The sequence below is a fragment of the Aethalodelphis obliquidens genome, unplaced genomic scaffold, assembly GCF_003676395.1.
Source record: "Aethalodelphis obliquidens isolate GAN/ISIS:26980383/991018 unplaced genomic scaffold, ASM367639v1 scaffold4, whole genome shotgun sequence".
In the NCBI taxonomy this organism is placed as follows: domain Eukaryota; kingdom Metazoa; phylum Chordata; class Mammalia; order Artiodactyla; family Delphinidae; genus Aethalodelphis; species Aethalodelphis obliquidens.
In genome coordinates this window covers 37,782,124-37,809,999 of record NW_020837948.1, presented here as the reverse complement: position 1 = coordinate 37,809,999, position 27,876 = coordinate 37,782,124, and the positions used below count along the sequence as shown (strand labels likewise).

The following is a 27,876-nucleotide window of genomic DNA, read 5'->3' as shown; positions in this document are numbered from 1 at the left end:
GTGCCGCGGGTGGGCAAAAGCAATGCAGCCGGTCTGGAGGGCGGCGCGGAGGGTGGCGCTGGCAGCGTGAAAGGCTCTTTGTGCAGGCCTTAGGGGTGGAGGTGTACGTGCGAGAGGCGCCAGCAGAGCGGGAGCCGGGGGCTGGGGTTCTGGGACACCGCTACCTGCCACTCCGCAGCCGCGCTGGAAAGATCCGGGATGTGCCGGCAGGGGGAGATGTGGAGGGGTGGGGTGGAGGCCCCTGGGTTTGGTCTTTGATTCCGGAGGGAAGAGAGAGCAGCTTGGAGAAAGCAAGACGGAATCGAGGGGTTTGCCTCACGCCCCCTCCCCGAGGTAGCGGAGACGTCGCGGCAGCCGCTTGCCGGGCGCTCACGCAGCAGTCGGGGAACAGGGACAGCAGCCCCCGAGCCGGAACCTCCCTCCTGCCTCGGGTTACCGCCGCCCCGACCTGGGGAAGAGAAGCGGCCGCCGCGCTGCCCCCGTCAGCGCCCCGGCCGCGTGGCTTGCCGCTTATTTTCCCAGCTGGCAAGCGTCGCGCTGCAGACAAGGGAATGCCTGTGGTGAGTTGTTTATTTTGTTGAAGTTTGCGGTGGGCCAGAGGGACGTGGGGGGTGAGCGGCAGGCAGCGGCCGGGACTATTTTGTTTAGGTCTCCGTCCACCTGTGTGGTATAAATCTGCCAGCCTCGGGGCGGCGAGAACCAGGGTGAGAAAACCCCAGCCCTCCAAAAGGCCCCTTCTTGCCCCTTGTAGACCTAGAACCACCTTTGCTTCTCCACTTTTGGAATCGGCTGGATCCTAGCTAACACTACCCCCACGCCCCTGATCAGTGCTTCCCGCCCCCGCTGCGAACAGGGCTGGCGTTCCAAAGGCGAGTCAGCGCCCACTCCCCGGGGACAGCTTGCTATTGAAGTTCCTCCCGGGTACCCTCCCCCGTTCCTTGAGGATAGGGGAGCTGAGGACTTGATACGAGGGGCTCTTGTGAAATTAGTGGGAACTTGTTTGGGCTGCTTCCGGCATGAAGTCGGTTCAGGGGTGTCGGGTCAGCCCATTAGTACAAACTGGAATTTGGGTTGGCCAGAGTTTCCCAGCCTGCAGGCTGGGGGGAAGTAAGCGGTTGGCTCCCGGCGGAGCTCAGAGGAACCCCCGGGGCTGATGGCAGTCGCGGCAGCGGCTGCGTTTGCCTGGAAGAAAAGCTTAAATACATTAGCGAGCTGGTAAAGCTTTTAAGGCCTTCTCGGGAATGAGTGGCTGGGTAATGAGAGGTTAATTTTGTTTGGAAGGGAAGGCTGCGCTGGTTTCCTGAGATAAATGGACAGGAAGCGCATTACCTCCGCGCGCTGGCAAGCGACTCCAAAATGCTTTTTGCACCTGCCGCTTTGAGCGGTGCGAGCCGCGGCTGAGCCCGAAGGGATCGCGGGGGCCGGTTGTATACGCTCGGGTGATGAGCCCCACGCACACCCCAGGCCCTCTCCTTCCGGGGGCGCAGCGCTTACCCCTGGCTCTGGGACTCTCCTCTCACATCCAGGTCCTGCGTGTTCCGGAGCTCAGGGATCCCCTGATCCCGCCAAGCCCCCTCCAGGAACGGAAGGGTTAAGAATGATGTAAGTACAATATACAAGCTGCTTGCCGCTGGGCTGTCGGACTCCGGGCTCCTTCACCCCTGCCTTGCGTAGGGTGGACTGGGGAACAGCAGGGGAGCCTTTACTCTAAAATGGGTTGCACAAATCGCAACCCCGGGTCTGATTCCTGGCTCCTCTGCCCCCGGTGATCTGTTAGAGACCTCGTGTTAGATTTCTGGAAATGGAGATTCTGTTTATTAACAGGGGAACAGTTAAGACATCATGTAAAGGTTCAGGATAAGAAACCACATCTTGTTTAGAATCCATTAATGTTGCTGGCATGTGTTTTAATTCTACCCATTTTGCACGGATGCTTTGCTGTGTCCCCTAATTATACTGTTCCAGTCTCATCTTTTTTTTCCTGAAAACAAAGACGCAGGAGGAAAGAGTACAAGTGGCAAGAAACAGGGTGGATTTGTGAATTGTGCAAGCTGTCACTTCACGATTTTTTTTCTGATTAAAATGTAAAAACTTTTATAAGTCATCGATTTTATGTTTGTGTTCTAGCTCCCTCCCCAGATTTTTCTTTGTAGAGTCTTAAAATCCTCCTTAACTTGCAGCATACTAGCTGCGGGAGTGGATGCGCTGTAAGTGACCATTCACTACGCTCTTGCTTCCCAAGCTGATTCGGGATCTTACTAACAGTCCGAATTTACCCCGCCAATGTGTCAACTAGACTAATGTCTTGAAAATAGGAACCATCTTGTGGTTTAATTGTGAAAATTAACATTTTCCTCTAGCAGGCTGAACACTTATGCAGCAATAAAAAGTGAATTGTTAGGCGTATAAATATTAAGCTTGTCAAATTTTACAACAGAGGAGCAGTAAAGTGCCTTAGAAAAAATGAAGTTTTTCCTCTAAAGAACAACAGCTCCATTTCAGGACACCAGGATTTGCAGTGACTCGAGGGTGCCCTCTGTTGATAAAATCTAGAGCATCCGTGTACTTAAGGAGCAGGATGTAGGAGGGAGAAGAGGAAAGGCGGGGAAATCATAGAAAATCAGGAGTGAAAAGACTCAAACTAAACTGAATTTGATCCTTAACTCTTGGTTATATGTTTTAAAGTATGGTCAATAAAGTAGGATGCTTCTTTCATAGGGGTCGAATTAAATCTTGGGTTAAGGAAGAAGAAACATCTTACTGTTAGTCTTTGCTAGCAAAATACTTGAAAGATAGTGTTCACATTTGATTACTATTTAAAAGACACTTACCAGTATTTCATTAACTTGATTTCATTTGTAATATGTAGTAATTGTAAGAGAGTAAATTTTTGATTTACAACACAGTATCATCTAAAAATCATATCAGATAACTCCCCCCAAAATGTCATTTCTCCAGGCAACTCTGAAGCTACTATTAAGCATATTATAGATACACACAAGGTTTGGATTATATCTTGGGCAGTGAAAGGTGTGTTTACCACTTGAGTCATCATAGTACGTAATAAGTAAGTAATGAAAAGTTGCAGTAAAAATAGATAGGCATCCTTCATTAGGGACCTAGTGGTTTGTATAATTCAGAATGCGTCTAATGAGTAAGCTGGAGCGTTGGAAGGTTTGTCCTCAATTATCCTGGTCCATTGATTAGCACTTTTTAACATGTTGGAATATTAACGTGTCCGTGGTTGATACGAAATTCCTAATTAGAGATTCTAAGTAATGTAGCAGGTAGGGTTGCAGACTGTGACTTGGATATCAGTGAATTTAAAATGGCAGCCCTTTGCCGTTTGCAGAAGGGCAAAGACAAGGGCAGTACGAAGTGGCTCCCGGCCTTTGAGGCCATTCTTGAGATTAGATACCACTTCACACCTACTCATAACAAATTAGAACCTATCATCAATCTCACAACATGCTTTCCTGTATCTCCACTGGCAACCTCTTTTCTGGCAGACAATTGGTTTTCCCTCATTTTGGGATCCATTCAATCGCAAAAGTAGAAACCGACCTGCCATTGGGTTAATTTGCTAATAGACGATGAAAATTTGTGGAAAAGCCACTGAGCAACAAGAAATCATGGCATAATTATTCTACACTGTATTAAAAACTTACTATCCTCATTAATCTAATTACACTGTAGCCGAACACGTTGAAGTTCGCCCGCTCTCAGACCCCTCCCCGCAGCTTTCAGGAAGGGAAATGTCAAAGGAACAAGAACACCGGAGCCTCGCACAGCTGCCAGCGAACTCCGTCGGGAGCTGGCGGGTACCTTCCCAGCCTATCCGATTTGTTCCGGACCGTGGGTCACATTCGGATTTCCAACGCGACTGGGTGCTAGCTTTACCAAAAGTCCGCAACAGGCTAAGAACGCGGTTCCGCAGATGTGATTGGCTGCGAAGGGACCTGCCGCAAGGCTCAGGGTAAAAGCGTCCGCTTCCTCCAAGGAGCCGTAGCCGTAGCTGGAGCTGGAGGGACAGAGTGAGGGTGATGAAAAAGAAATTTTTAATAAAAGTCATGGAGGGAGGTTGAACCTGATCACATTAATTCAAGGAGAAGTCAAAGGCCGGTGCCTTTGTAACGACGCCAGGACAAAGTTGCTGTCGCCTGTTTCAATTGGGTGCGAGGAAACAGTAAATCGCAGAACGGGGTGGAGGGAGAGCAGAGGAGGGAGACGGAGGGAGGCTGGGCCCGGGCGCGAAGGACAGGATTCGCAGCGGGCGGACGCGGAATCCGAACTACACGGGGCAGGCAGAAAGAAGGAGGAGGCACGGAGGGGGGGCGCTTTGGGCCCTACGAGTGGCGGGCTGGGCCCAGAGCGTCCGCCTCTCAGCCAATGGAGCTAGAGGGAGGGGCGAGGTCGGGGTGGGGACGACTCGGATTGGCGGGTGTAGGGCGGGCGGGGCGGCAGTGAGGGGCTGAGATTGATTGAGAGCTGGGCAGACGCGGAAAGATATCCTGGCCGGCGGTGGCCGCTGGTTGGGGCTGCGTGCGCCTCATTTTCGTCCACACCCGAGCTCCACGCCTGGTGAGCCCACGCTGGCCGCCGCCAGGGCGCCCGCGCGCTGCAGGTCGGGCCCCTCACTCGCTCACGGTCTTTGTGTCTTCTCTCCCGCCCCTTCTCCCTCCGCCCGCCGCCGTCTCCGGCTGCCACGATGCCACTGCGCCCTGTTGCCGCCGCCGCCAACTCGCTCCGCCCGCGGCGCACTGCTCGCTGCGGCGGTGGCGGCGGCCCGTGCTCGACGCGGGCCTGAAGGAGGAAGAAGAGGAAGCGAGGCGCGTCCTCCGGCCCATGCCGCAGCCACGGCCCGGGACCCGCCACGGCGCCCGCGCCGCCGCCCTCGCCGGAGCCCACGAGACCTGCATGGACGGGCATGGGCTTGAGAGCAGCATCTTCCTGCGCCGCCGCCGCCGCCCTCGCCGCTGCCGCCGGGGCTGAGCAGTGCCCCCGCCCCCGGCTCTGCCCGCCGCCCCTGGCGTTGCTGCTTCTGTTGCTGCTCAGCCTCGGGCTGCTTCACGCAGGTATGAGGCGCGCGCGCGAGGGGAGCCAGCTCTAGGGCCGAGTGCTTTGTTCCCCGACACCCCCGGTCCCGTAGGCGCTTGCCGGGGCGGAAGGCGGCGTGGCGCGACGGGAAAGGCCTCACTAGCCCCTGCCATGCACCTTAGCTGGGCTCGCGGGGCGGCGGCAGGAACACACCCACTGACCGAGCGGAGCGCCCGGGGCGCAGAGGAGAGGCCTCTTCCCCTCCCTCCCGCCTTCCCAGCCTTCTGCTCGGACCGTTGATAAATCTCCCCTCCAACAGCCACTTATCAAAGATGTAGCGGGCGGGGGCTGCGCACCCGAGACAAATGTTCCGGATGCTTTATTGCTCTCTGCATTGGTGTTTACTGAAAGTCAGGCTGGGATCAGGTTTCCGCAGCCGCCGCCGCCGCCTCGGTGGGGTGACTAGGAGCCTTGTGCTGCTTCTCTGGAGTTGGGGGTGGCGGCGAGGCGAAGAAATCGCACCAGATGGAAAGATTTTCACCAGAGCTGGAAAACCTGGGGGTTAATCTCGAAGTAACTTAAACTTTTTAAAACTGGGATTTCTTTCATATTTGCGAAAGCTGCTTTTAATTCAGCTTTCAACCTCTTTGGAAAAACTCGTGCTTTGTGGCTAGCCGCGTGTTTTCGGGTTCCAGGAGAGGCTGACAGATGTCTTGCCTTCTGGAGGTTTGGCGCTTTCCCTATGGAAGCAGCGGTGAGGAATCTGTTCTTAACGAAGTAAGCCTTCTTCGTTCTTCTTAGCGAAGATGAGCCTTTTAGCATGTTTTAACCTACTTTTCTTTTTAAAATCGTTTCATTAACACGATGTTATATGTGAGTTGCATTTCAATAAAGCTGGGGAAAAAATCTAGGACACTCTTTACTAATAAGTACCACTTCTAGGAGCAGATCTAGACAAAGAATTTTTTTTATACCAAATTGAAAGATAATTTATCTTGTAGTTTGAGCACACTTAGAGCATTAGGTAAGTTTTCCTTCGCGATCTTTTTGTCCTGTATTTGTAGGACAGCAGTCACAACGCTCTGATCTGGAGAATACTGAACTTTAATGCCGCCCAACTGTACGGAGTAATTCTTATTTATTTACTAAGTCATAGCAGCAGTGTTAAAAATCCAGGAGGTCTTTTAAGTAATAGGGAAAAAATGTGGCATTTGAGGAGGCGACTTAATTTACTTTGCATAACTTTGCATTGTGATGTAACAGCTGCATTTTAACACTGTCACTTGTGGAAACAGACCGAGGTCTTAATGGTGTAAATAGTAAGTTTTACGATGATTAAGGTTTTAAATTAGTGACTTTAGAACCTTAGAAAATAAAGTCAGTTTGCTTATGGTTACATGGAAAATTTTTTATGACGTGTCAAAAAATCTGCTCAGGAGGGTTTTGTGTGAAAAAAATAAGTGTCCATAATGTCAAAGTGTAGGTTGCTTGAAATGGAAATTGAAGTGGTAGGCAGGACTGTGTCCCTCTTGACTACTTGGATATCGTTTCCTTTAGTTGCCATTGGGTCCTATAACAGGATTGGAATGTGGTCCTTGAAGATTTCTTCGCTGGCCCATGAAAGGCCTAAGAAGTTGGTTTAAAAGTTTAGAAAATTAAGGTGCCTTAGTTCAAGAACTTGGAATGTGAAACTCCTCTCAGTATCCTAATGTGCTCACGCTGAAGTCACCATTAGATTCTACCCAGAGTTGCTGTGGTGAGTGATATCTGTGGACAGCTTGTTGGAATGGAGCAGTTAATCTGGTTATAGAAAAGAGGGCTCCTTTTTGAGAGATTTCTTTGAAGAGCAGTGCTATTGAAATGCAGGGGGTGTTTCTCCTCAGAGCAGGGAGCCTAGCCGAGTGCTCTTTACAGATGGGCTACCATATGTTTGATGCCTGGATCCATATAATTTGCCTCTGCACCCCATATGGCTCTGCATTTCACTTAATTCACTTCAGCATATCTGATTTCTTTTATTATAAACTGGTGATTGGGCTGCAGATTCACACGCGCAGTCCGGACATTGAGGAAACTGTCTTGAATGGTGAGGTCTTTATGTCTGGATCATTAATGAAAGCTATAGACCCACAAATCCCTTAGTAAGTTTCATTTACCGGAATGAAAATACTGTCACATCATAGATGATCTGATTTGAAAAATAGATCTGTAGCTGCAGATTTTGAGTTCTGCCCTTGGGAAATGAAAAGAATACTTTTATTCACTTTTTTTTTTTTTTTCCCCTTAAGCAAACCTCTACGCTTCCTGAATGGAGATCCAATATGGGAGTTCCTTGCTTACTCATACACTTCATGGCCTTCTTGGCTGCATCCTTGAAATTGTTTCTGCTCTGCATTGTCTTGGTATTTTGACAGGAGGCTTACTTTACCGCCTATAACAGGCAAAGTGCGCATTGTCATTATAAATTCATGAAGCCTGGATGTTTCTGGGTGTACGCTGCAAATTAGTCATTATACAGGAGCCTGTGATGGGGCTGAAACTGCTGACCCAAATGCACTTTCTCTCTATTTAGCCCTCCTCCCTCCCATCTTCTCTATTCAAAAAGTCTGTTAGAAACCTCATCCAAAACAAAGGAACCCAAGGAGTTCTGTTTTATGTGAGATTTCTCAAAGGAATCGGCACCCACCTGCTATGAAAAAGCGAGAGGGGAGGAAGGAAAGGAACAAAAAAGGAGCTGGGAATCTAAATTCTGCTTTTCTCTTTCTTTCTGAACAGTTGCATCTGCATTTCCATGCTGGTCTTACTTCTGATATTTTATGACTATTTGAAATAATTATTAGTAAGTGTATGCTTGGCTAGATTTTATAGGCCATAACAAAGAATAGGCACTGCAAGTTTAGCAGAAAGTTCTTGTGCTGTCATTTATATGTTGTCCAAGAACTGTTCATTACTGAGTGATCTTGGCCCATATTTTATTTTCTTGCTTACTGCTTACTGTGAAGCTGATTTTAAAAGAAATACTGTAGTTACGTCTTTTTTTAAGCTATCAAGTACTGTCTTGAGAATCAGGCATTTAGTAGAGATGTGACATGTGGAGGAATGAAAACAGGATTTGAGGAAAGGCACCATGCTCTGGGCTTCATACTAGCTGTTTACAATCCAGCCAGGACAAGGCCTTTAGTGTCCCTTTGTCTTGATTTTCCCATCTGTAAAATGGGTTTAATACCATTTGGGGGGTTGTTGGTTGGTTGTATTTTTTTGTTCGCATTTTTGCTTTTTTGAGTAAAAATAGTTGAAAAATGATTTGATCTACTTTATAGAGAGGAATTCTATAAATATCAACTTTAGAATGAGCAAACATAAAAGGGACCAAACACATCAAGATGTATTTGATTTTTTTAAGTGCGATTTAGTGATAGCTGTAAATTCATAGCTCCAAAATATTAAAATATTTTAATCTCTTTTACTTGTGTTAAATCAAATATCCAATCTTGACTATATTTTTCCCTTTTTGGTTTTTGAAATTTAAGAATGGTTGGGAAAGTGCCTTAAGAGGTTGTCATTTCCTACCCTTTGTTTCCCCAGCTGATGCCATGAGCAGAGATTACAGGCTATTTTATTCAGATTTAAAAGCAGTTTACTACTGAAAAGATTAAAATATCTTTCTAAGATGATTATTAGGGTTAGTTTTAAGTCTTTATCAGGTAAATTACTAAATCTTGATATTATCCTGAAGTTTTGTTATGCCTAAATCTTGAATAATTATACATTTAATAATACTCTACTGACTGATTTCCCCCCCCCCATAGATATTTTATGCCTAGAAAAGATCACAGAGTTTACTGTAGAACAACCTACTCATTTCTCATATGAGGAACCTAAGACTTGACACTGAGGCTCCTCCATGGTTGAGAGACCTATAAAGGATGGGCAAAAGTAATACAGATACGCGTTACAGTTCATTTGTATAAAATTTGAGGTGGATGATAAAGAAAATTGTTTCTCATTTCAGTAATCCTGGTGTTCCCATTTTAAGGAATATAGTGTTAAACTGATTGGTGCACACCACTGACCTAGTCTTGGCAGTTCATTGTGTTTTTTGTGCTTTGAGAGATTTTACACATTTTTATATGAGAAGCTAGGGGCAAGCCATAATTTGAAAACTGACTTTTTAAATAGTAGGGCAGTAATCACATGATTTTTCATTCATTTTAGCTTGACTTAAATCATTAAGTTAATGTGAATTAATCATTAAGTTTATGTGAATTGTTGATTTAGGGGAAAAGTAGTTTATATATACTCTAATAATTCTGTCTCTGGTTCTGTTTCTGGAAGAAAACATAGTTGGTGGGATCACCTGTCAGTGTTACGTACTTTTTGATTTAGTGTACTTTTACTGGTGAACTGTTTAGGAGCTGGAATCCTAGTGTGGTTGATGTTATGGGATAAGTGAATACCTAGCTTGGTCAAATCAATCACTTCATTTTTTTAAGGGAACATTTACACTTTGTATTGATAGAAACCAGGAGATTAAGTGTTAATTTATATGCAATTTGTTGATAAACATTCCTCAAGAAATGCAGAATAACTTAGTACCTGGATTTTTTCCTGATATTCTTTGCCTATAGCCATAGTAGAATCGGGTAAAGGTGTTTTAACTAATCATGCTGTAATTTAGGAGTTTCCCTTCCCTGAGGTGTGCAGGCTTTACTCGTGGTTTTGTGCATAGACAGTGATTTCCAAAGCACATTACTTATGCAGTTTTCAAAATCAAAACAAAGTTCATATCTTTGACTTGGTCTTAAAGCAAAGACATCTTTCTCAAAATCTATAAACAATAGCAAAGTTGATAAAATATTTCGTTTATCATTCCCTTGTAATTTTACCCTAAGAACACTGGGCTAGACTCCTGTTTACTCACAATGGCCCATGCTTTAGTTTCAAGTTAACTAGCTGCATGCAGTGTTTCTCCCAGTGGCTTACTTTGTGAGAGGCCAAGAAGCACAATACAGCCCTATTTCTGAAGGCCTTCTTAAAATAGGAGTATATGAAATAGAACAAACAGTTCCCAGAGGAGAATGTCATTTTCTCATGTAGCTCAGGAAGTTGTGAAGCATTTAAAAAATGTTTGTTCTTATCTTCTTTCTCATAGGTGACTGCCAACAGCCAGCCCAATGTCGAATCCAGAAATGTACCACAGACTTTGTGTTCCTGACTTCAAACCTGAACTCTGCCATTGATGGCTTTGACTCTGAGTTTTGCAAGGCTCTGCGTGCCTATGCCGGCTGCACCCAGCGAACTTCAAAAGCCTGCCGTGGTAACCTAGTATACCATTCTGCTGTGTTGGGTATCAGTGACCTCATGAGCCAGAGGAACTGTTCTAAGGACGGACCCACATCCTCCACAAACCCTGAAGTGACCCATGACCCTTGTAACTATCATAGCCACGCGGGAGCGAGAGAACACAGGGGAGGGGACCAGAACCCTCCTAATTACCTTTTTTGTGGCTTGTTCGGAGATCCTCACCTTAGAACTTTCAAGGATCACTTCCAGACATGCAAAGTGGAAGGGGCCTGGCCACTCATAGATAATAATTATCTTTCAGTTCAAGTGACGAATGTGCCTGTGGTCCCTGGATCCAGTGCTACTGCTACAGATAAGGCAAGTGTACTTTTTTCTTCTTTCCAATAACTTTCAGAGTTTGATTCTTCAGGCAACTTTTGAAGTGTGATACAAAAGACCTAGTTTAAAAGGAGCTTCTCTTGGTCATCTTGGCACGCAGGGTGGATGAAGGATTAAATGAAAATTACTTGGTAAAAAATTTCTCAGTGGAATTCTAGGGCTTATGTAAAATGTGGGTCTAAATTTAAATAGGCAGTGATATGAAAAATAAAAAGTAAACATTGAAGTTGGGTTCTCTAGGGAAAAGGCAGGCTTGCTTAATGAAAAAAAAAGTTCTTTATTTTTTCAGTGGTGTCATTTTTAAGTGCAGATGTGTGTGGCTCTTGAAGAAATCCATGTTCAGATTTATCAGATGACTGAAATGGGTGTTCTGAATAAAGAACGCTGTGAAGCCAGAGGCAGTAACCCATCAGGAAATTTTATTGGGAACTTGGAAGCTATAGTAAAATGTAATGGCTATAAGGCAGCTTCTCAGTGGCAAGCCCACAGTGGTGTTTTAGTTCCTAACCTAGTGGTGACCAAGGAAGTTAAGAATTGGATATTGCAGAGCAGTGATTTATAACCCCATGTCATCTCAGGATAAAAATGTAAGTCAGCCTGAGGGGAAAACTGACATAGTTAAGTTAAACTTACCCTGTCTAGCTGCCAGTGTATGTGGTTGTTGTTTGTTTGTTTTAAAGAAACTAATACTGAATAGAGATCCTCTAAGCCAATTTTAAGGCATCAGTGTCTTAGTGCAAGTAGGTGGAGAGGAGCTATGACTGGCTTTCCAGTTGCCAGTCCGAGCTGATTCAGGTGTTAATAAATAAAGCAGTCAAAAAGGGTTGTCCATGAAAATAGCATCCCAAGTAAGCAGCTCCTTCACCGTCTCCTCCAACCACAAAATCACATATACAGGTTTTCTCATCTTGCTTGATTTCCTTTGTTTATCTTTTCATCAGTTGGTTTAGACTAAAATATAATTGACAGGGAACAAGCTTTTATAATACTTAACGACTGTTCTTTTGATTCCAGGACACCTCCCTTGCCTCCAAACATATGTGGCATAGTCATTAAGTGAATTTAAATTATTTTACTTCACATTTTGTGGAGGGAATTTTACAGCACCTCCAGAGATGTATGGAGACACCCCGGGGGTGTCACAAATCTAAGATTAGAAGTCATTGCTCTGAACAAAGACTATTACATCGATCTAGACAAATTAGGGGGACTTAAAACTGTCTACACTTCAACTCCCAATAAAGCCCAAGCTTACCTTTCCAAATCTTATATCTCAAACTTTTCTTCCTCTGTGTTTTACAAGTATGCAAGTAATTTTTCCTATCTGTATATTAAAATATGTATTTGCTGTATGTTATGATATGAAGTTAGTATAATTATGAAGTAATAAGACAAGCCATGGGCAAAAAATCCATCATTATTGCAGTCATAGGATATAAAACCTGGGAATAGTCTTTGGAAAGACATAACACTGAAAATTCAAGAAGACAGTTCCATTAGGAATGTAGAAAATCATCAAAATCATTGTGTGAATAATTGAGGGCTTGGAGTGGTATCCTTCAAACGATACTTTTGAGATTAATAAGTGCTGTGTGCATGGGAAAATACAGTTGACCCTTGAACAACATGGGTTTGAACTGCACCAGTCCACTTACGTGGATTTTTTTCCAGTAGTAAATACTGCAGTACTACATGATCCATGGTTGGTTGAATCCTTGGGTGCAGAACTCTCGATACAGAGGGCCAGCTATAAAGTTATATGTGAATTTTCAACTGCACAGGGGTCTTTGCCCCTAATCCTCCTGTTGTTCAGGGGTCAGCTATATTGTTTCTTTTCACAAGCCCAAAGTTTTGTTTTCCAAGCCTTCCATCCAGTCACATGTCACTTCTGTTTGGTGTTCAACCTTTCAAAATTTTATACTTTTTACTGATCATGTTGAAAATATTTGGGGACAACTGGTTACCTTATGAGTATTAACATTATATAAATGGAACAGTTGACACTGAAGGACTTCAGATCATTCTATTTCAGTTGTGGTTGAATCTCTCATAGTTTTTAGCAAATAAATAAATACAATTTGTTTTCTCCCTCACTTTGGTAAGGATCAAAGATTTTACCCATTCCAGAAAGGAGAGGGGAAAAATTATCCTCTAACATAAATTCAAGCAGACAGTGAGAATGTTTGGTCTTTAATTGCACTATTGGAAAGTATTTCCCCACATCTGGTGACCATGCTGTTCAGCAACAAATTACTCTATGACCTCTAGTAGTTGTTTCTTTCCTTCTTCTTTTTGTAACTCTCTCCAAAGCCCCCAAAAGCATCTGGAAGGTTACTGTTGAGGGCCTGTCTCCATGTTGGTATGGCTTCTGCTGGTGAAACCAAACAAAGGCCTAAAATTTTGCACTGCAATTTCCTTTTACCAACCCAGGGCCAAAATGAACCCTTTTAAAAATTCTAAGCAATGAAAAAATGATGGCAATAAAAATTAAAACAATGAGACAAAAAAGTACATAAGAAATAGGTTCCAAAAAAGATCTGATTTTTTTTCCTTGATGTCTACTGTAATACTGTTTTCAAGAAACCTTTAAGAAGAATTTTTTATATGAGTCCCAGCTTTACTGAGACCTTAAATACATAGACCAGCTATTGGATAACCCAGCACTGCACATTGCGGGTACTGTGTCATCCTGTGGTCAAGCATTTTTAATGACCTATGTGCTCAGTGTCACTAGATTTAAAGACTGACCAATGATGTCATATCATAGAGGCTGGCTGGTTGTGATGCCGAAATTATAGTATTTAAGCAAACATTCATTTCACCACCTTCAGCACTAAACTGAAGCACTAGACTCAGGTGTTTTGCTCAGGGAAGTCCCTAAGGCAACTCAGTCCTGGTAACCTGGCTTCTTAAGCAAGTCATCTTCAAGGCTGTCTCTGTGAGCTCTACCTGCCCCTAAACACCCACGTTTCAAACCTCATCACGAAAAGACAAAGCTTGGGGGGAAAAAAAATCTAAACTACAGAGTCACCTGTATACTCAAGGGGTCATTTATTAGCTAAGACTTTTCCTTATCCACATGGCAAGCAGTGAGTGTAGGGCAGCAAGACCTGCAGTGCTTGACAGTTTGGCCTCATCTTCCCTTGTCTACTTTCTCTCCCCGTTCCCCAGGAAACGTCGGTCATGCTGCGTGCAGGTATGCCTTCTCACGGCCACTGGGTTTATGTCGTGCCCTCCACCAGCCTGTTGGGGATCCCTTCCCAGGAGTCTGTATGGTTGGCCACCTTGCCAGCTAGATGTGTTCCTAAAGGGGAGACCAGGGCTATTTTTTCATCTCTCCCCGCCCTGGGGCTGCCAGGGTTCCTGGCACACCTGCACACCTCTGCTGAGATCCATGTCAGCTCTGGGCCACCTTCTACACCTTTGGCTGTAAGGGGCAGCTTCTGGCCTGCAGGCACTCTGCGGGAGAGAGATGAGAGAGGGGGCAGGCTTAGAACTGGCAGCGCTGGCTACATGGGAAGAAAAGCAGTTTCTGTTTTGGGCTGGGGGTGGGGGAGGGGACACAATGCCAGTATCTCTCCTGGGCCTCACACAGGTAAATAACCAGGTCATCTGTGGGGATGCTGGGCTTCTGTAACTTCTCTTCCACATTCTCTTTGCCAGCCTCTCAGTCTCAACTCCTTTTTACTTCATTCTGTGCATCTATGTATCCCTGTTTATGTGGATTTAATAAGGAATTGTATATGCCATGATTACAGGTGATTTTGGTATAAATTATTTTATGAAAGGATTCTGCACTTTACAAATGTATTCCTAGTAACATGTATTAAAAGCACCAGTCTCTCAGGTGCATTTAAAATGATTCCTTTAACCAAAAAATTTCAAGGATGAATGTATTACACACCTAAACGATGGCAATATTTTTAAAAATTATTCTGTACAAATAATTGGTATACCTTTGCTTTGTTTTCCCTTTTGTTTTAACGTAATCATGTCCTTTCTCATCACTCTAGCTTTTGTATGCTGTTCTTCAAACTCAAGTGAAACAAAACTGCAAGTAGGAGGGGAGATTGAGATGACTGCAGGTCCTTTATAGATCTTCAGATTTTTCTGTACTTCATCCTTTAGTGAGAGAAGGTGGTTTACCTTCAGGCAGTTTGACTTTGGGGAAGAGGTGTGTTCTTTGTGCTTGACCAAGCCGGGTGGCTGTTGAACAGGTACTCTGAGGTGCCTTGTGAATTCTTGCTGCTGCCATGGGCCACCAGCTCCCAGTGACCCCATGGGCAGTAGCTTTCAGTGCCTATCCAAAGCATGGTAAGAGACCCTGTCTTTGAAAGTCCATAATTATCCCTAAGTCTCGAACTCTAGCTGCTTTCTGGGAAATTTCCTGAAAACTTCCACTAGTTGATGATACTAGAGATACAGGAAGACTTAGTCCCTTTGACCCATTCTTGCTTACTATCTTCATCAAACTGCATAACCCAAGGGGTTCCCTGATGATAAAATACTCTTCACTTGTAGGGTCCTAGAGCATGATTGGATCCTGTGCTCCTTTCTGATGCCCCTTAGCATGAACTGTTGTTCGACAATCAAATGTGGGCATGTAAACCAATGTTCTGGGTCATTCTCTGTTGGATACAAAATCAGAGCAGACGCGCCTGCATTGCAAAGGCTTTCCACTGTCTTTTTTAGGCATATCTTTGGATCAAGGTTTGGAAATCTGTCCTCTCTTGACCCTAGGCCTAGTGCATTTTTTTGTAGCCAAGTTTTTGTAACCAATTATGTTTTTAGTATCTTCATGGAGACAATGTGAGCTACACAGTGGTGATCATTCTTATTTTTGTGGACTAAGGAAGATGCCTTATCCTTCCCTCTGCCAGATTGTGATTTGAATACATGGACACTGTGCTTTCGTGCAACATTGTTACAGAAGGGACACGTGGCAGTTTCTTTGAGAATATAGAGCCCTTTCCTTCCAGAGAGCACAAGCTGTCTTGCAGATACATTGTAACTAATCCTTAAAATCTGAGGTTGCTCTTTGTTTTGTTACGATTATCTGTTATGCAGCTAATTCTTGCCATCTTTTTAAGATTTGCATCTTGTCATGGTCCTCCTTGTTTTGCAGAAATGCTAAAAAAAAAAAAAAAAAAAGTTATAACACCAGTTGAGGCATATTGCAGAACAGATGGGAAAGAAGTTTGCAGTTGTAGCTCCCAGCTTATACTATATTCATTTCTCTGATAAAATGTATAATGTGGTGCTGCATTTGAAACACCCAGCATTAAAGGGCCTATTATGCATGGGAGATGCAGAGTTGAATGTTATCTCTGCCTCAGTCTAAGCACATTACTAAACTTTGCAGCAGTCAGTGGAGAATTGTGGGTTTGTGTGGGGGGGAAAAAAAGCCATTTGCAGGGTTTCTTCTTAGAACATTGGTGGCCCACATTATAAGCTGGTTCCAAGTGCTGCGAGTTGTCTCGGGTGTCAGGAAGGACCAGGAGGTTGGGCCAGAGAGATGGGCTGCTGTACCCAGGGCCTGACTGTCCCCGCTGGTCACCATCACAGGTCAGTGTTCTTACTCCTAGGATTTGTCACAGTCTCCCTTTTCACTTCCCACTGTTCAGGTGGCCCCTCACCTGCACCCAGGTCTCCTCACTCCTGTATACCCTAGCAGGCTCTAGAACCCTGGCTGCCACTGTTGAAAGGTTATTGATCTTTGATTTAATACCAGAAAGCTTTCTAGGGAATTTGACCATCAGTATCACCAGTTCTTAGTTAAAATCATTTTTTCAGGGTTCCATCTCATCTTTAAGACACATGAAAACATGTCTTAGATAACCTTATCCTCCCTGAATTCACTTATTGTAGAGATAATATTGAAACATTAAAGAATAGTTTTTAGAAAAGCAGAAATCAGGTATAATTGCAGGTGGTAGTATTTCTATTTGTCCTTTTCTGTTTCCTGCATAGCTCTCGTTTGTACTGGATTGTAAGGTCTCAGGCCCAGAAACTATTCAGCTTTGCTTCATAGAACTATATGAAACTTCAGCAGATTGCCTGGAGGTAAAAGTATATGTGGGCAAAGGAAGAAGGAAAAGGAGAAATTATTAGCTCCATGATGTATCTGTAAGTGTGAAAGATCATTTTGTAAGGTGAAAATGGGCCTGCCTTGTTTATTCTTTATGCTGTACTTTCCAAACAAGATACACCTTTATATTGTTCATACAGATTCATGTACTCTGGGTAATGAGTCTTTTATCATCTTTCTGTTCTCTGGAATAGAATGAAGAAATACGGAAGATGTTAGTGGAAACTGTCTAAAAATGTATAAAATTTGTGTCTGTGTATCTTGTCAGTTTTATATTTTGAATCTCTCTGTGCCGCTCCCTCTGTGCCAGATGTGGTTTGGAAGGACAAAAAGGACCTTTGTAATCCCCCATTTATAAGTGAAATTAACCCAACGCCTGCCTGAGCCAGCCAGGATTCCATGCGAGTGCTGTGGGCCTCTACTCCTTTAAAACAAATCCACACTCCTTCATAGTTTAAACCAGAGGCAGGAGGCCAAGTCTGATGCACAGCTGAGAGTTAGAACTTGTTTTTCTGTCACATTTCCAAATGTTTCTCTCTGCCCTGTTAAATTTTCTTTGAGCTAACATTTTGAGAGGAAGGGGCAAGAAGGAAACATTGGATGGTTGGTACTTTTTTTGTTGGCTTCAATTAATGCTAACCAAACAGTTTCTGCCTGTGCGGAATGTGGGATAGTTACCTACAGTGTTGAACAATGAAAAATGCTACCTTACCCATTTTGTCTTTATTTGTTTTGACTGTAGTAGAACTTGCTCTTCCACTGTTTTGAATTTTGTGTTCTCATGGGTGGGGTAACTTCAGGACTTCTTAAACTGCTCAGCTTGTCAGTAAGTAATAACTAACAAGAATAGCAGCACCCATCTAAGATGCAGAATTTAGCTGGAGAGCCTTGTAGTGAAAACATGATGCTGTTGGGTCTAGAAAGAACTTCAGGTGAAGTTGGGTCTGTGGAGAGAGGAGCTCTGTATGTCCCAGTTAGCTGGTTATTAAGAGCTGGAGCCCAAAGTACCTTTGCTGCTGCTGGTGGGGTTCTTTCAGTGTTGGAACTTAGTATACACACTGTGGATAGAATTGATGTGACAGCATTTAAATACTAACTTCCCATCTGCTCTGCATGTGCTCCTGAAAAAAGGGGGTCAGGGTTTAATCTTTCCGTCTAAAGGTGTGGGTGAGTACACACATAAGCACACGTGTGCATTTATGTGGTGTTCATGCTTTCCCCGCTCCCTGCCTCAGGAAAATGAAGACAGAAGGATATTGTTTTGTAACTTTCCAGTTAACTGGCTTCTTGGAATATATGGTCACTGCCTGTAACCACCTCGTTCCTGGGCTTTGCTTTTTTTTTTAATAGCCCTGGGAACCTGCAATTGAACCTACAAGTGACAGAGTGTGAGTGTATTGTGGAGACCTTCAAGCCCTTTTGCTTTTTAAATCACCAAAACTGAAAAATGATCAATGAGACTGTGATTTCCTAATCCCCATTGGTTTGGGAAACAGCTGTGCTGAACCCTGGCCCTGTGCCCATCCCCCCCCCCCCCCCCCCCCCCCCCCCCCCCCCAATTAGGAGGGAGATCCCTAAAAGCAAGACTTGCTAGGGCAGATTCCTGCCCCTAGAGTTATTGCCTCTGGCCCTGGCTGTCACCTTTCAGAATATTTTTAGCCTCTGGTCTAAAGCACAGTGGCAGCCTCGGCCTGTAATACTGTCTACACATATCTAACTTCGCATCTAGCAGTGTAGTGAGTTCCTACATTTGCTGGCCTCCTCAATGCAAAGTCCGAACACAACAAACAAGAAGTTCCGTTTGGAGTTCTCTGAGTGCCAAGACTGTGAGGACCAGAGGCCTTTCCTCCCCAAACTCAGCTCTGGTCTGTAAAAGGAAACTGGCCGATTTCCCTGTCTCTGAGCCTATTTCTACTTCCAGCCTTCCTTGTTTTAAGTGTACAGAAATTGCCCTTTGGAAGTCGACATTTTTTTTGCCTGTCCCTTTTATGTGTCATCCCTGGGCCTGCTTCCCTTTCTCTCTCACATGCTCTTTCCAGCCACTGAGCTTAATGCTTCTCCCCTGGACCACCCTAGCAGCCTCAACTGTGGGTGTCCTTTCCCTCTGGTTTGGTTTCTTCTTTCTCCATCTGCTGCCAAGAACCCCTCCAGCAGCCAAGGCAGCCCTTGTTCCTGCATGTATTACCTAGGGCAACACTGAAGAATAAATAAGTCTGATCCATTCCGTTTCTCTGGAATCCTGTACATGTTTCTAGAACAGAGCTCTGTGGAAAGAGACTCATGAGCATAGAGAAACCTATTTTGATATCCTTAGAAGGTAGGAGATTTTTATAGTCTCATTCAGGACTTAAAAGAAGTCTAGAGTAAGATTTTTAACCTGCCACCCTCCTCTTAAACACATGTACTACTGTCTTCCTGTTAGTATCTTGTCCTACTCCAATGAAATTACTTAAGAAACTATACTCTTACAGATCTTAAGTTCAGATTTCCTATAGGTAGATAGCTGATATGTAGGCTGAGTCGGAATGGTAAAATTACATTCGGTTCATCGAGTTCACACCTTCCTGACAGATTTTTTTTTCTTAGTTTTTCAGGAAAATTATCAATGACATCAGTTATTAACCAATGCAGCATTTTTTCCTTAAGTATGGTACATACACTCTCCTAGGTTTTGTATGAAACTGTTCAAACAGAAAGTTATTCTAGATGAATATGCTTTTGTTTCCTGCTCCACAAAAGGGAGAGAGATCCAGAGTTCTCCCCAGTCCAGCCGAGATACTTCCTTATGGTGCTTCAGAGCTTCCTAGGCTCAGACTCCTCAACATTTATAAAAACTGACCCTCTGAAGTTAAGATTATGTGTTTTAGAGCTGGAGATAGAGCACGTGTGTTTATTTCTTTGAAGCATGTGCCCTTTTTGGAATGGTTTATTGTTTTGCTCAGCCTTGAGGACTGAGTGTAGAGGCTGTACTCCACTGATCTGGTAAGAGCAAAGGGGCCATGGGCACAGCGTTCTCTTATTCTCCCACAGTTGCCTGTTTTTTCAACCTATAATTGCACCCAGAGGATCTGAGGAAGTAGACTTATCAGCTAATTATATGAAATAAAATTAATTTTAGCTTTCTTAACACAATAGAATCTTAATTAGGTACATATCAAAATTGTTTCTGTATGTTCCAGGCTGATTTCTGTGACTTTCAGTTTGGTTTGCAGGCCCATCTTAATCCAAGAGATGGAGTCCCTTGATCTTAAAGTCAAGTTCTGCTATTAGAGAAATCTAGTAAGGTCCTGCACTTGCAGTGCCAGATGGCCTGATTAAACACCAATAAATGTTTCTTCCAAAATACAATAAGCACAAATAGTTAAGTGCACAGCCTGTGGGGAATTCTACTGTTTGAAAACTTCTGTGCAGCACTTTGCAAGGCTGTCGAGCCTGGGGAAGCTCTGTCTGTGCATTGCCAAGGCAATGCCTGGTTCTCTGGGCTACGTCGTTTTCAGTTAATTTTTTTTTTTTTTACTTTCCTGGTGGAAAGGAGAGGCAGCTGCCTCTAAATATTGGTATTTCACAGCAAACCTTAAATCCTTATGGCCTTACTCGTGTGGAAAGGTTGATTTGTAGCTGCTCTCTTGCTCTTCCTAAGAGACCCGTTGGGTGGTAAAGATCTCAGGGAATGAAACATTAAAAATGAATGAGGGGACTGGAGTAGTTTGTCTGAGGTGAGGGTTGGGAGGGGCTGGGCGGGGGAGGTTTAACAAAAGGCACTGGTGTTTTAAATGCACAGAAATGCCATCCATCAATAATAAATGGTGTGGCATAGAACAGATGTGCCAAATTGAGTTATTACAGCATATGGATCAGTTCATAGAGGGGGGAAAGTAAGCAGCATAGCTGGTGTTTTTAAATTATCTGTTTGAGAGCTTTAGAATACATTTTTGCATGTCCTGTTTTTACCCTCTGACAGCTGCTAGTTGGAAATAGAAAACGTGTGGAATTACCAAACATGCCAATTAAATTTTGAGTGTTTTTAAAGTAAGAATTATTGAGAGTGAATACATTTTTTTTTTTTTTTTTTTTTCTGAAGAGGGAGACAGAATCTGGAAATGAATTTCTGGCCCTTCATGGCTGAGTGCCTGCTTTTTAAGACCTCGAGTTGTAATTAATTGTATGAGGAATGAAATTACATTACAAAACTTAAGTCATGTGAAACTGTTACCTAGTGTTTTCTACTACATTGATTATATCTCTAGGTATCTCTTCAGTACTTACTTAAACTACAGAGGACCACTCAGGAAACTTCTCTCAGGCTTTGAGGTTGCTTCATTACCCTCAGCATCTTGATTCAAGGGCTAATTCTATACATATGCTCCGAGCGAATTATTTCACCTAAAGGAGGAACAACAAGAGAAATACCAGCTTCGTTGTCTCATAGAGAAAATCACTCCTAGGAAATTGGACAGACAGAAATCCATTAGGTAAACTGGAATATTTTGTAAGTGTAGATAGTATGCAGCGGTCAAGCTTTAAGTTTTACTTGATCTTCTAGAAGTAATGGGAGTTACTGTCAGTGTCACGGGCATAGCAGAGGACAATAACGTGAGAGTGTTTGAAATGACTCCCGAGTTGGAATTGGTGGACTTGGTGAGAGCTGGAACTATTCCACTCATCTTAATATTGACCCTTGCTTGCCTTTTTAGAAACTTGTTTGGAATTGGATCTCTCTGGTGTGTTGTCGCAACAAAACTAATTCCTCTGTGTTTTTCCTAAGGTGAACTAAAAATTACTTAATTCTTGCAGATAACGCCAAGTTGGTTTAAATTTGAGGTTTGTTAGACTGGAAGGACAAATGGCCTAGCTGTTTTAGAAGAGTTCATTTACTCTTTGAGTGTGGATGTTCTAGTTGAAAATGAGGAGAGTGGCTGTATGAAAAGTCTATTACTCTTATTGTAGCCGTCTGTATTAACTTTCAACTCTTCAGGTGCAGAATTTACTTGAATAAATCTTTTTCACCTCCAAGGGATCCCAGCTTACCTTAAAAAAGCACTTGTCAAACTGTCTTTAGAGCCACCAAATAAATCTATTTTATAGTCCCATTAGATATCTAGCTCAAAATCCCACTCGCTCTGGAAGGTCGTATGGTTGGATGCACAACAAATTTCCTGAAATCATCTCTGGTACACCTCCTTCAGGTTGTTAGGAAGGTGTTGAAATGTGAGAAGGCTGGTCATGAAATTAAATTGTGGCTCAGGGTAATTAGGAAGGGAGAAAACCAAGCATTTTCTTAGTGCATTGTCTGGCTTTTAGTTGCAGCTGCAAACAACGGATATGAATTTAACCAGTTGCTACAGTGCAGCTGGTTCAGATGTGGCTTTATAACTGGCTGAAGTGAAATGAACAGGCTGGAAAATTCCAGTTAGGTAACACTGGTGGTAACATGTGGAATTAAATAGTGTGAGCAAATGCTGGCCGAGCTGGGGAAAAAGCCCTTCGGACATAAACTTGAGGGTGGTGGTGAGGACTTGTAGAGAGCGGGGTGGGGAGGGGCCAGCATGGCCTTTTAAACAAGGGTCTATTGTTTTGATTAGCCCCCTTGCAGGAGGTGGAAGGTTCCCTCCATCCAGAGTAATCTGTAGAGTGTTTGGCTTGTCTACCTCCCTCCTTGACTGAAGTCACCTGATACTTTTTTTTTTTCTTCAAGAAGAAAGAATAATTGGGATTGACACATACACTCTATTGATGCTATGTATAAAATAGAAAACTGATGGGAGCATACTGTACAGCATAGGGAACTCTACTTAATGCACTGTGGTGACCTAAATGGGCGGGAAGTCCAAAAGGAGAGGGATAGGTGTGTATGTATGGCTGATTCGTTTTGCTGTGCAGTAGAAGCTAACACAACATTGTAAAGTTTTGCTGTGCAGTAGAAGCTAACACAACATTGTAAAGTAACTCTACTCCAGTAAAGATTAATTTAAAATAAAATAGTTCTCTGAAAAAAAAAAAAGAAGAAGAAGAAGCTGTTACCTCAGTTATTGACAATAACTCAGATCTCAAAGCATAGTCTTTTTTCCCCCTTGGGGACCGTTTTCCCACCTGTGTGACCCAGAAGGCCCTGTCTCTTCCTCGTCCTCTTCCTTCCATCCCCTGCGGCAGAGATGTTGAGGATGTTGGAGACAAGGTGCTCAAGGTTCATTTTTTTTAAATAATTGTTCTAATTAAGGAAATAAAATCAGTTCACTCAAGGGAAGCTTTTGTATTATCAGTAGTTTTTTCTCCATGAATTGTCTGCTTAACTTGGCGGGTTGAGAGTTGACTGGGGAACAGATTTCTGAGAAGTTGAAGGGCCATCGTGCTGTTTGGGGAAAACATTTGCTGTAACTAGATTTAAGGTATTTAGTCTGCCAGTGCTTGGGAGCTGCATTTGCTAAGTGAGTTTGCTGTCACAGCGATTAGTCAGTCATGTGAAACATTTGATTAAGGGACTTAAGAGAAATCTTTCCTGAGGCACATGATTGGTAGCTGTTGCTGGGATGGCCCCCTCCTCAGCTTTCCATTTCCTCCCTCAGTGTTTATAAGTAAGTTTGTAGTGATGAGTCATGGGATATGGTTTTAGCGTCCAAGGGAGAAACTTTTTAGAAATTGAAGTTCTGGTACGGGGCTTCCCTGGTGGCGCAGTGGTTGAGAGTCCGCTTGCCGATGCAGGGGATGCGGGTTCGTGCCCCGGTCCAGGAAGATCCCACCTGCCGCGGAGCGGCTAGGCCCATGAGCCATGGCCGCTGAGCCTGTGCATCCGGAGCCTGTGCTCCGCAACGGGAGAGGCCACAACAGTGAGAGGCCCGCGTACCGCAAAAAAAAAAAAAATTCTGGTAGGTTTATTGTTAATTAAGCCACTTAGAGCTTCTGCATAACTGAGAACGGAATCTTTTTTTCTCAGAGCTCTACCACAGCTCGTCTGTTTTTGGAAGGAGACAAGATATAAATTACCAATAAAAATTGCCTGTATCCCAACAACAGCATTGTTCTGTCTTAGGAAAATGAACATTTTTTCCGGAGGCACATTCCCTGGATCTGTGTTAAATTATCATTCCAAATACATAGGACTTTTAAAAGTTTCCCTAATAGTGACACCATTCACTTGCAAGGCAGAAGCAAAGAGGCCTAGTCTGGAGATTCTGCCTCTAGCCATTCAACTCCAGAATGGAGAGCAGCTCTTGCCACACAAGGATGCACCGTCCCGTATCCCTCCCATCGTGTTAAACTTTGTACGCGTTCCTTCCCACAGATCACCATCATCTTCAAAGCCCACCGCGAGTGTACAGATCAGAAAGTATACCAAGCTGTGACAGATGACCTGCCAGCTGCCTTTGTGGATGGCAGCACCAGTGGAGGGGACGGCGACATCAAGAGCCTGCGTATCGTGGAGAGGGAGAGCGGCCGCTACGTGGAGATGCATGCTCGCTACATAGGGACCACGGTGTTCGTGCGGCAGCTGGGTCGCTACCTGACCCTCGCCGTCCGCATGCCTGAAGACCTGGCCATGTCCTACGAGGAGAGCCAGGACCTGCAGCTGTGTGTGAACGGCTGCCCCCTGAGCGAGCGCATCGATGACGGGCAGGGCCAGGTGTCTGCCATCCTAGGGCACAGCCTGCCTCACACGTCCTCGGCCCAGGCCTGGCCTGGCTACACACTGGAGACTGCTAACGCTCAATGCCACGAGAAGATGCCGGTGAAGGACATCTATTTCCAGTCCTGTGTCTTTGACCTGCTCACCACGGGGGATGCCAACTTCACTGCCGCAGCCCACAGTGCCTTGGAAGACGTGGCGGCACTGCACCCCAGGAAAGAACGCTGGCACATTTTCCCAAGCAGTGGCCTCGGGACTCCCCGTGGAGACAGCCATTTGTCTGTCAGTCTAGGCCTCGCGTGCTCCATCCTTATCGTGTTTTTGTAGGGGTTGTCTTTGTTTTGTTTCTGTTTTTGTCTATAACAAAATTTTAAAATATATATTGTCATAATATATTGAGTAAAAGAGTATATATGTATATACCATGTATATGACAGGATGTTTGTCCTGGGACACCCACCTGATTGTACATATTGTGTTTGACTGTTTTCACGTCTGTTGGATGTAGTGTTCTTTGATTGTATCGATTTTGTTTTGCAGTTTTGTGAAATGTTTTATAATGTCCCTGCCTGGGGACCTGTTAGAAAGCACTTTATTTTTTATATATTAAATATTTATGTGTGTACCTGGTTAGTATGTATATAGTACACGTGCACAGACACCGTACGCAGCGTTCCCTTTGAAGATGACCGGTGACGTTGTTTGTAGCTCTTCCTGGCTGCGCCCTCCTGTCCTTTCCCACTGCTGCTCATCCCATGCACGCAGCTTTCACCTGCCGCCTCCTGGGGCAGCTGCCTCGTTCCTTTGAACTAGGTCCTTACCCTCTTCTTCTGCCCTTGCTCGATGTGGAAGGACAGTTAACCCCCCTCCAGGTGCTTTTGGCTGTTTAAACACTGATTCTAGGCCCTCTTCCTCTTTTACAGCTGTCACTTTTTCGGAGGGTGGGGAGAATGTTAGTACCGTTCTTATTAACTAGGATTGTTATATCTGAGCACTTATAGTATGGTAGGTTGAATGAAAACTGCTGTTTTTATAGGTCAGAAGGGGCTAGTGATGACAATTTCATAGATGAATACCAGGCATCTTGCTTGACCCCGGCAGCTCTCAGAATTTTGTCATCCCGTGTCCTTGTGTAAACTGTAGCTTTTCCCCTTTTAACTCTATTCTACATTGAACGAACAAAACGCAAAAACATAAATTGAGTGATCATGCCTTGCTCTTATCTCTGTAATTTGTACAAGCCCACATTCTTAGCCTTCTCTTCCTTGGCTGTTTGGGCTCAGACACACACTGCTGCCTGTGTTCACGCCCAGTAAGCCCTCCTCAGTCTCACTTTAGGACCCCAGGGACTGGGGTTTGTTAGATTCTTGCTTTAACATCAAGGCCCAGATCCCATCACAAAGCTTTCCTCTTCCTTGCCCTCCACACCGAGGCCTTCCTCAGCCTTTGACACATCTGTGTGCATAATGGAGTGGACTGGGGCGCTCATGACAGAAGCGCTTCCTTGGCCTGACTCTGTAAGTAGCTAACTCTGGGTGCTGGTTAGTCCAGACATTCGCACTGGGCAGTATTGCACCCCAGGTGGCCTCTCGATTTAATCAGATACTCTCCCTCTTAACATCAGTAGGTGACTATTATTTAGTCATTTTACTTTATAGTAATTTCACCAAGCAACAGAGAAACTCCTTGCCTCTTCAATTCCATTGTTGGCACCTCTTGCAAAAGGAAAACACCACCAACAAAAGGCAAGAACGGTAACTGAGAACATGAACTCCAGGCTAGGTAGGTTTATGTTGTTACATCTAAAATGTAAATGTATGGTTCCAAGAATTAGTGGTAATATTTATACTTTACCCTAATCATTTACGTAAATGCAAACAAAAGTTAGTGAACTTTAAATTTCACAGCAGAATCTTTGGGTCAAGATTCTGCTTAGTTTTAGTTGGCCAGGTAATTTCTTCCTTTTGCCATGTCCTGTTGATAAGTGGCACTGCCAGAGGCCCAGACTGGCAGGAAAGAGGATGTCATTTTGTGAAGTTCTGTTTCTTCGTGAACTGATCTATCAGTCACAGGATGGAGATGTGGGTTCATCCAGAGGTGGCAAACCTCCTCTCGACCATCTTCTGGTATATGAGAGAATAATCTTGGCCAGTCTGGGAAAATCCTGAAGGCATCCTGCTTACAGAGGGTTGAAACCCAAACCTGTTATCCTTATATAAGAGCTGGACCGGGGGCCTACCTACCATCAGCTCTGAGCCGTGACTTCTTTTGTTCACTTACAGAATCCTGTGCCAGGTTAGAAGCTATAGTTAGCTAGTAATTTTGACGTAATTTGAGTAGAATGAAGGAAAAATATTTAGGGTACTTGAACCACTATTTTTGTGCAAATAGTCTAAAAGTGAAGTAAAAACAGTAGAAGTTTTCTACAGTATCTGGGTTTAGAGTGTATATGATTAACATACCTTTGTCCTTTTCAGGGAAAGCAAAACAACCACCTCTGCTAATAGTTGGGAAAAGAAAATTGGGTTGTTTTGCCCATATCATTTACCTGGAAAGGATGCTTAAAAGCATCCTACATCACTATTATTAGTACCAGTGTATTTAGCTGTTCTCCCTTTATAGTCAGTATCTCTGTATGACACTGAGGCCCTCCCCACAGATAACTGTTTCAGAAATACAGATATTTCTCTAGAGAAGGGCCTGGTTTATCTTCTCCAGTTTCTTTCGTAGAATGTCTAAAGAAAATGCTACTTGCACATGTTGGTTTTTGAAATCCTCCTTAACCAGAAGAGTGTCGGGTCATACTAACACATAGGTAGGATGTAGCTGTTCAAACGTCTTCTGGGGGAGCTTAAACTTGTGGGAAAACACTGGTTTTCACAGATGCTCCACGTGGCTGTCTTTAAAAGACTCGAAACATTTTTTTGTCCTTCTCTTTGTTATGCTTGGAAACTCCCACAGTGTGTAGAGTCTTTGCAAAGAAACCTTTAGATGTGGTTCATAGGTGTATGAATAAGTATCTGTGTAAAACAGTGAGTGTGCAGTGTGTAAATACTTTAAATTATGGTAGAAAAATAAAGTTACATACCATCCTGTGGAATGTTTGTTCTGTGATTATAGTGACACCTTCTGGAAGAGCCGAGAAATAGCAGAAGAAAGGGAGTGAGGGTGTGTTTGTGCAAAATCCTTTATGGTTACTGACAGTAAGTTGTACAACTTGTCCACAGACTCATTTTCTAAACTATATCACTACTGTGGTTTTTCCTTTTTAAATTTTAAGCAGTTGCAGATAAGTCAGTATTATCCCAAAGGTCTGTCTTTAGTATTAGTTTTGGGCCCCTGCAGACATGGGACCTGCATTTGGTTCTTTGAAGGCAGCCTGGATGGCAGCAACTTAGTCCTGGTGGGGAGGATCTTGGGGGGCAGGATTTTCTGGCTTTGGAAACTT

General features: G+C 44.0%; 1 protein-coding gene across 1 annotated transcript; it reads left to right on the top strand.

Moving 5' to 3' along the window:
• The first annotated feature begins 179 nt into the window (after positions 1 to 179).
• On the top strand, positions 180 to 27,528 carry RGMB (repulsive guidance molecule BMP co-receptor b). The gene is made up of 5 exons (XM_027100548.1): positions 180 to 560; positions 1,527 to 1,602; positions 4,810 to 5,075; positions 10,190 to 10,698; positions 24,087 to 27,528. The coding sequence occupies exons 2-5, from the start codon at positions 1,598 to 1,600 to the stop codon at positions 24,753 to 24,755; spliced, it is 1,449 nt and encodes a 482-aa protein (XP_026956349.1). The 5' UTR covers positions 180 to 560; positions 1,527 to 1,597; the 3' UTR covers positions 24,756 to 27,528.
• Positions 27,529 to 27,876: the final 348 nt, after the last annotated feature.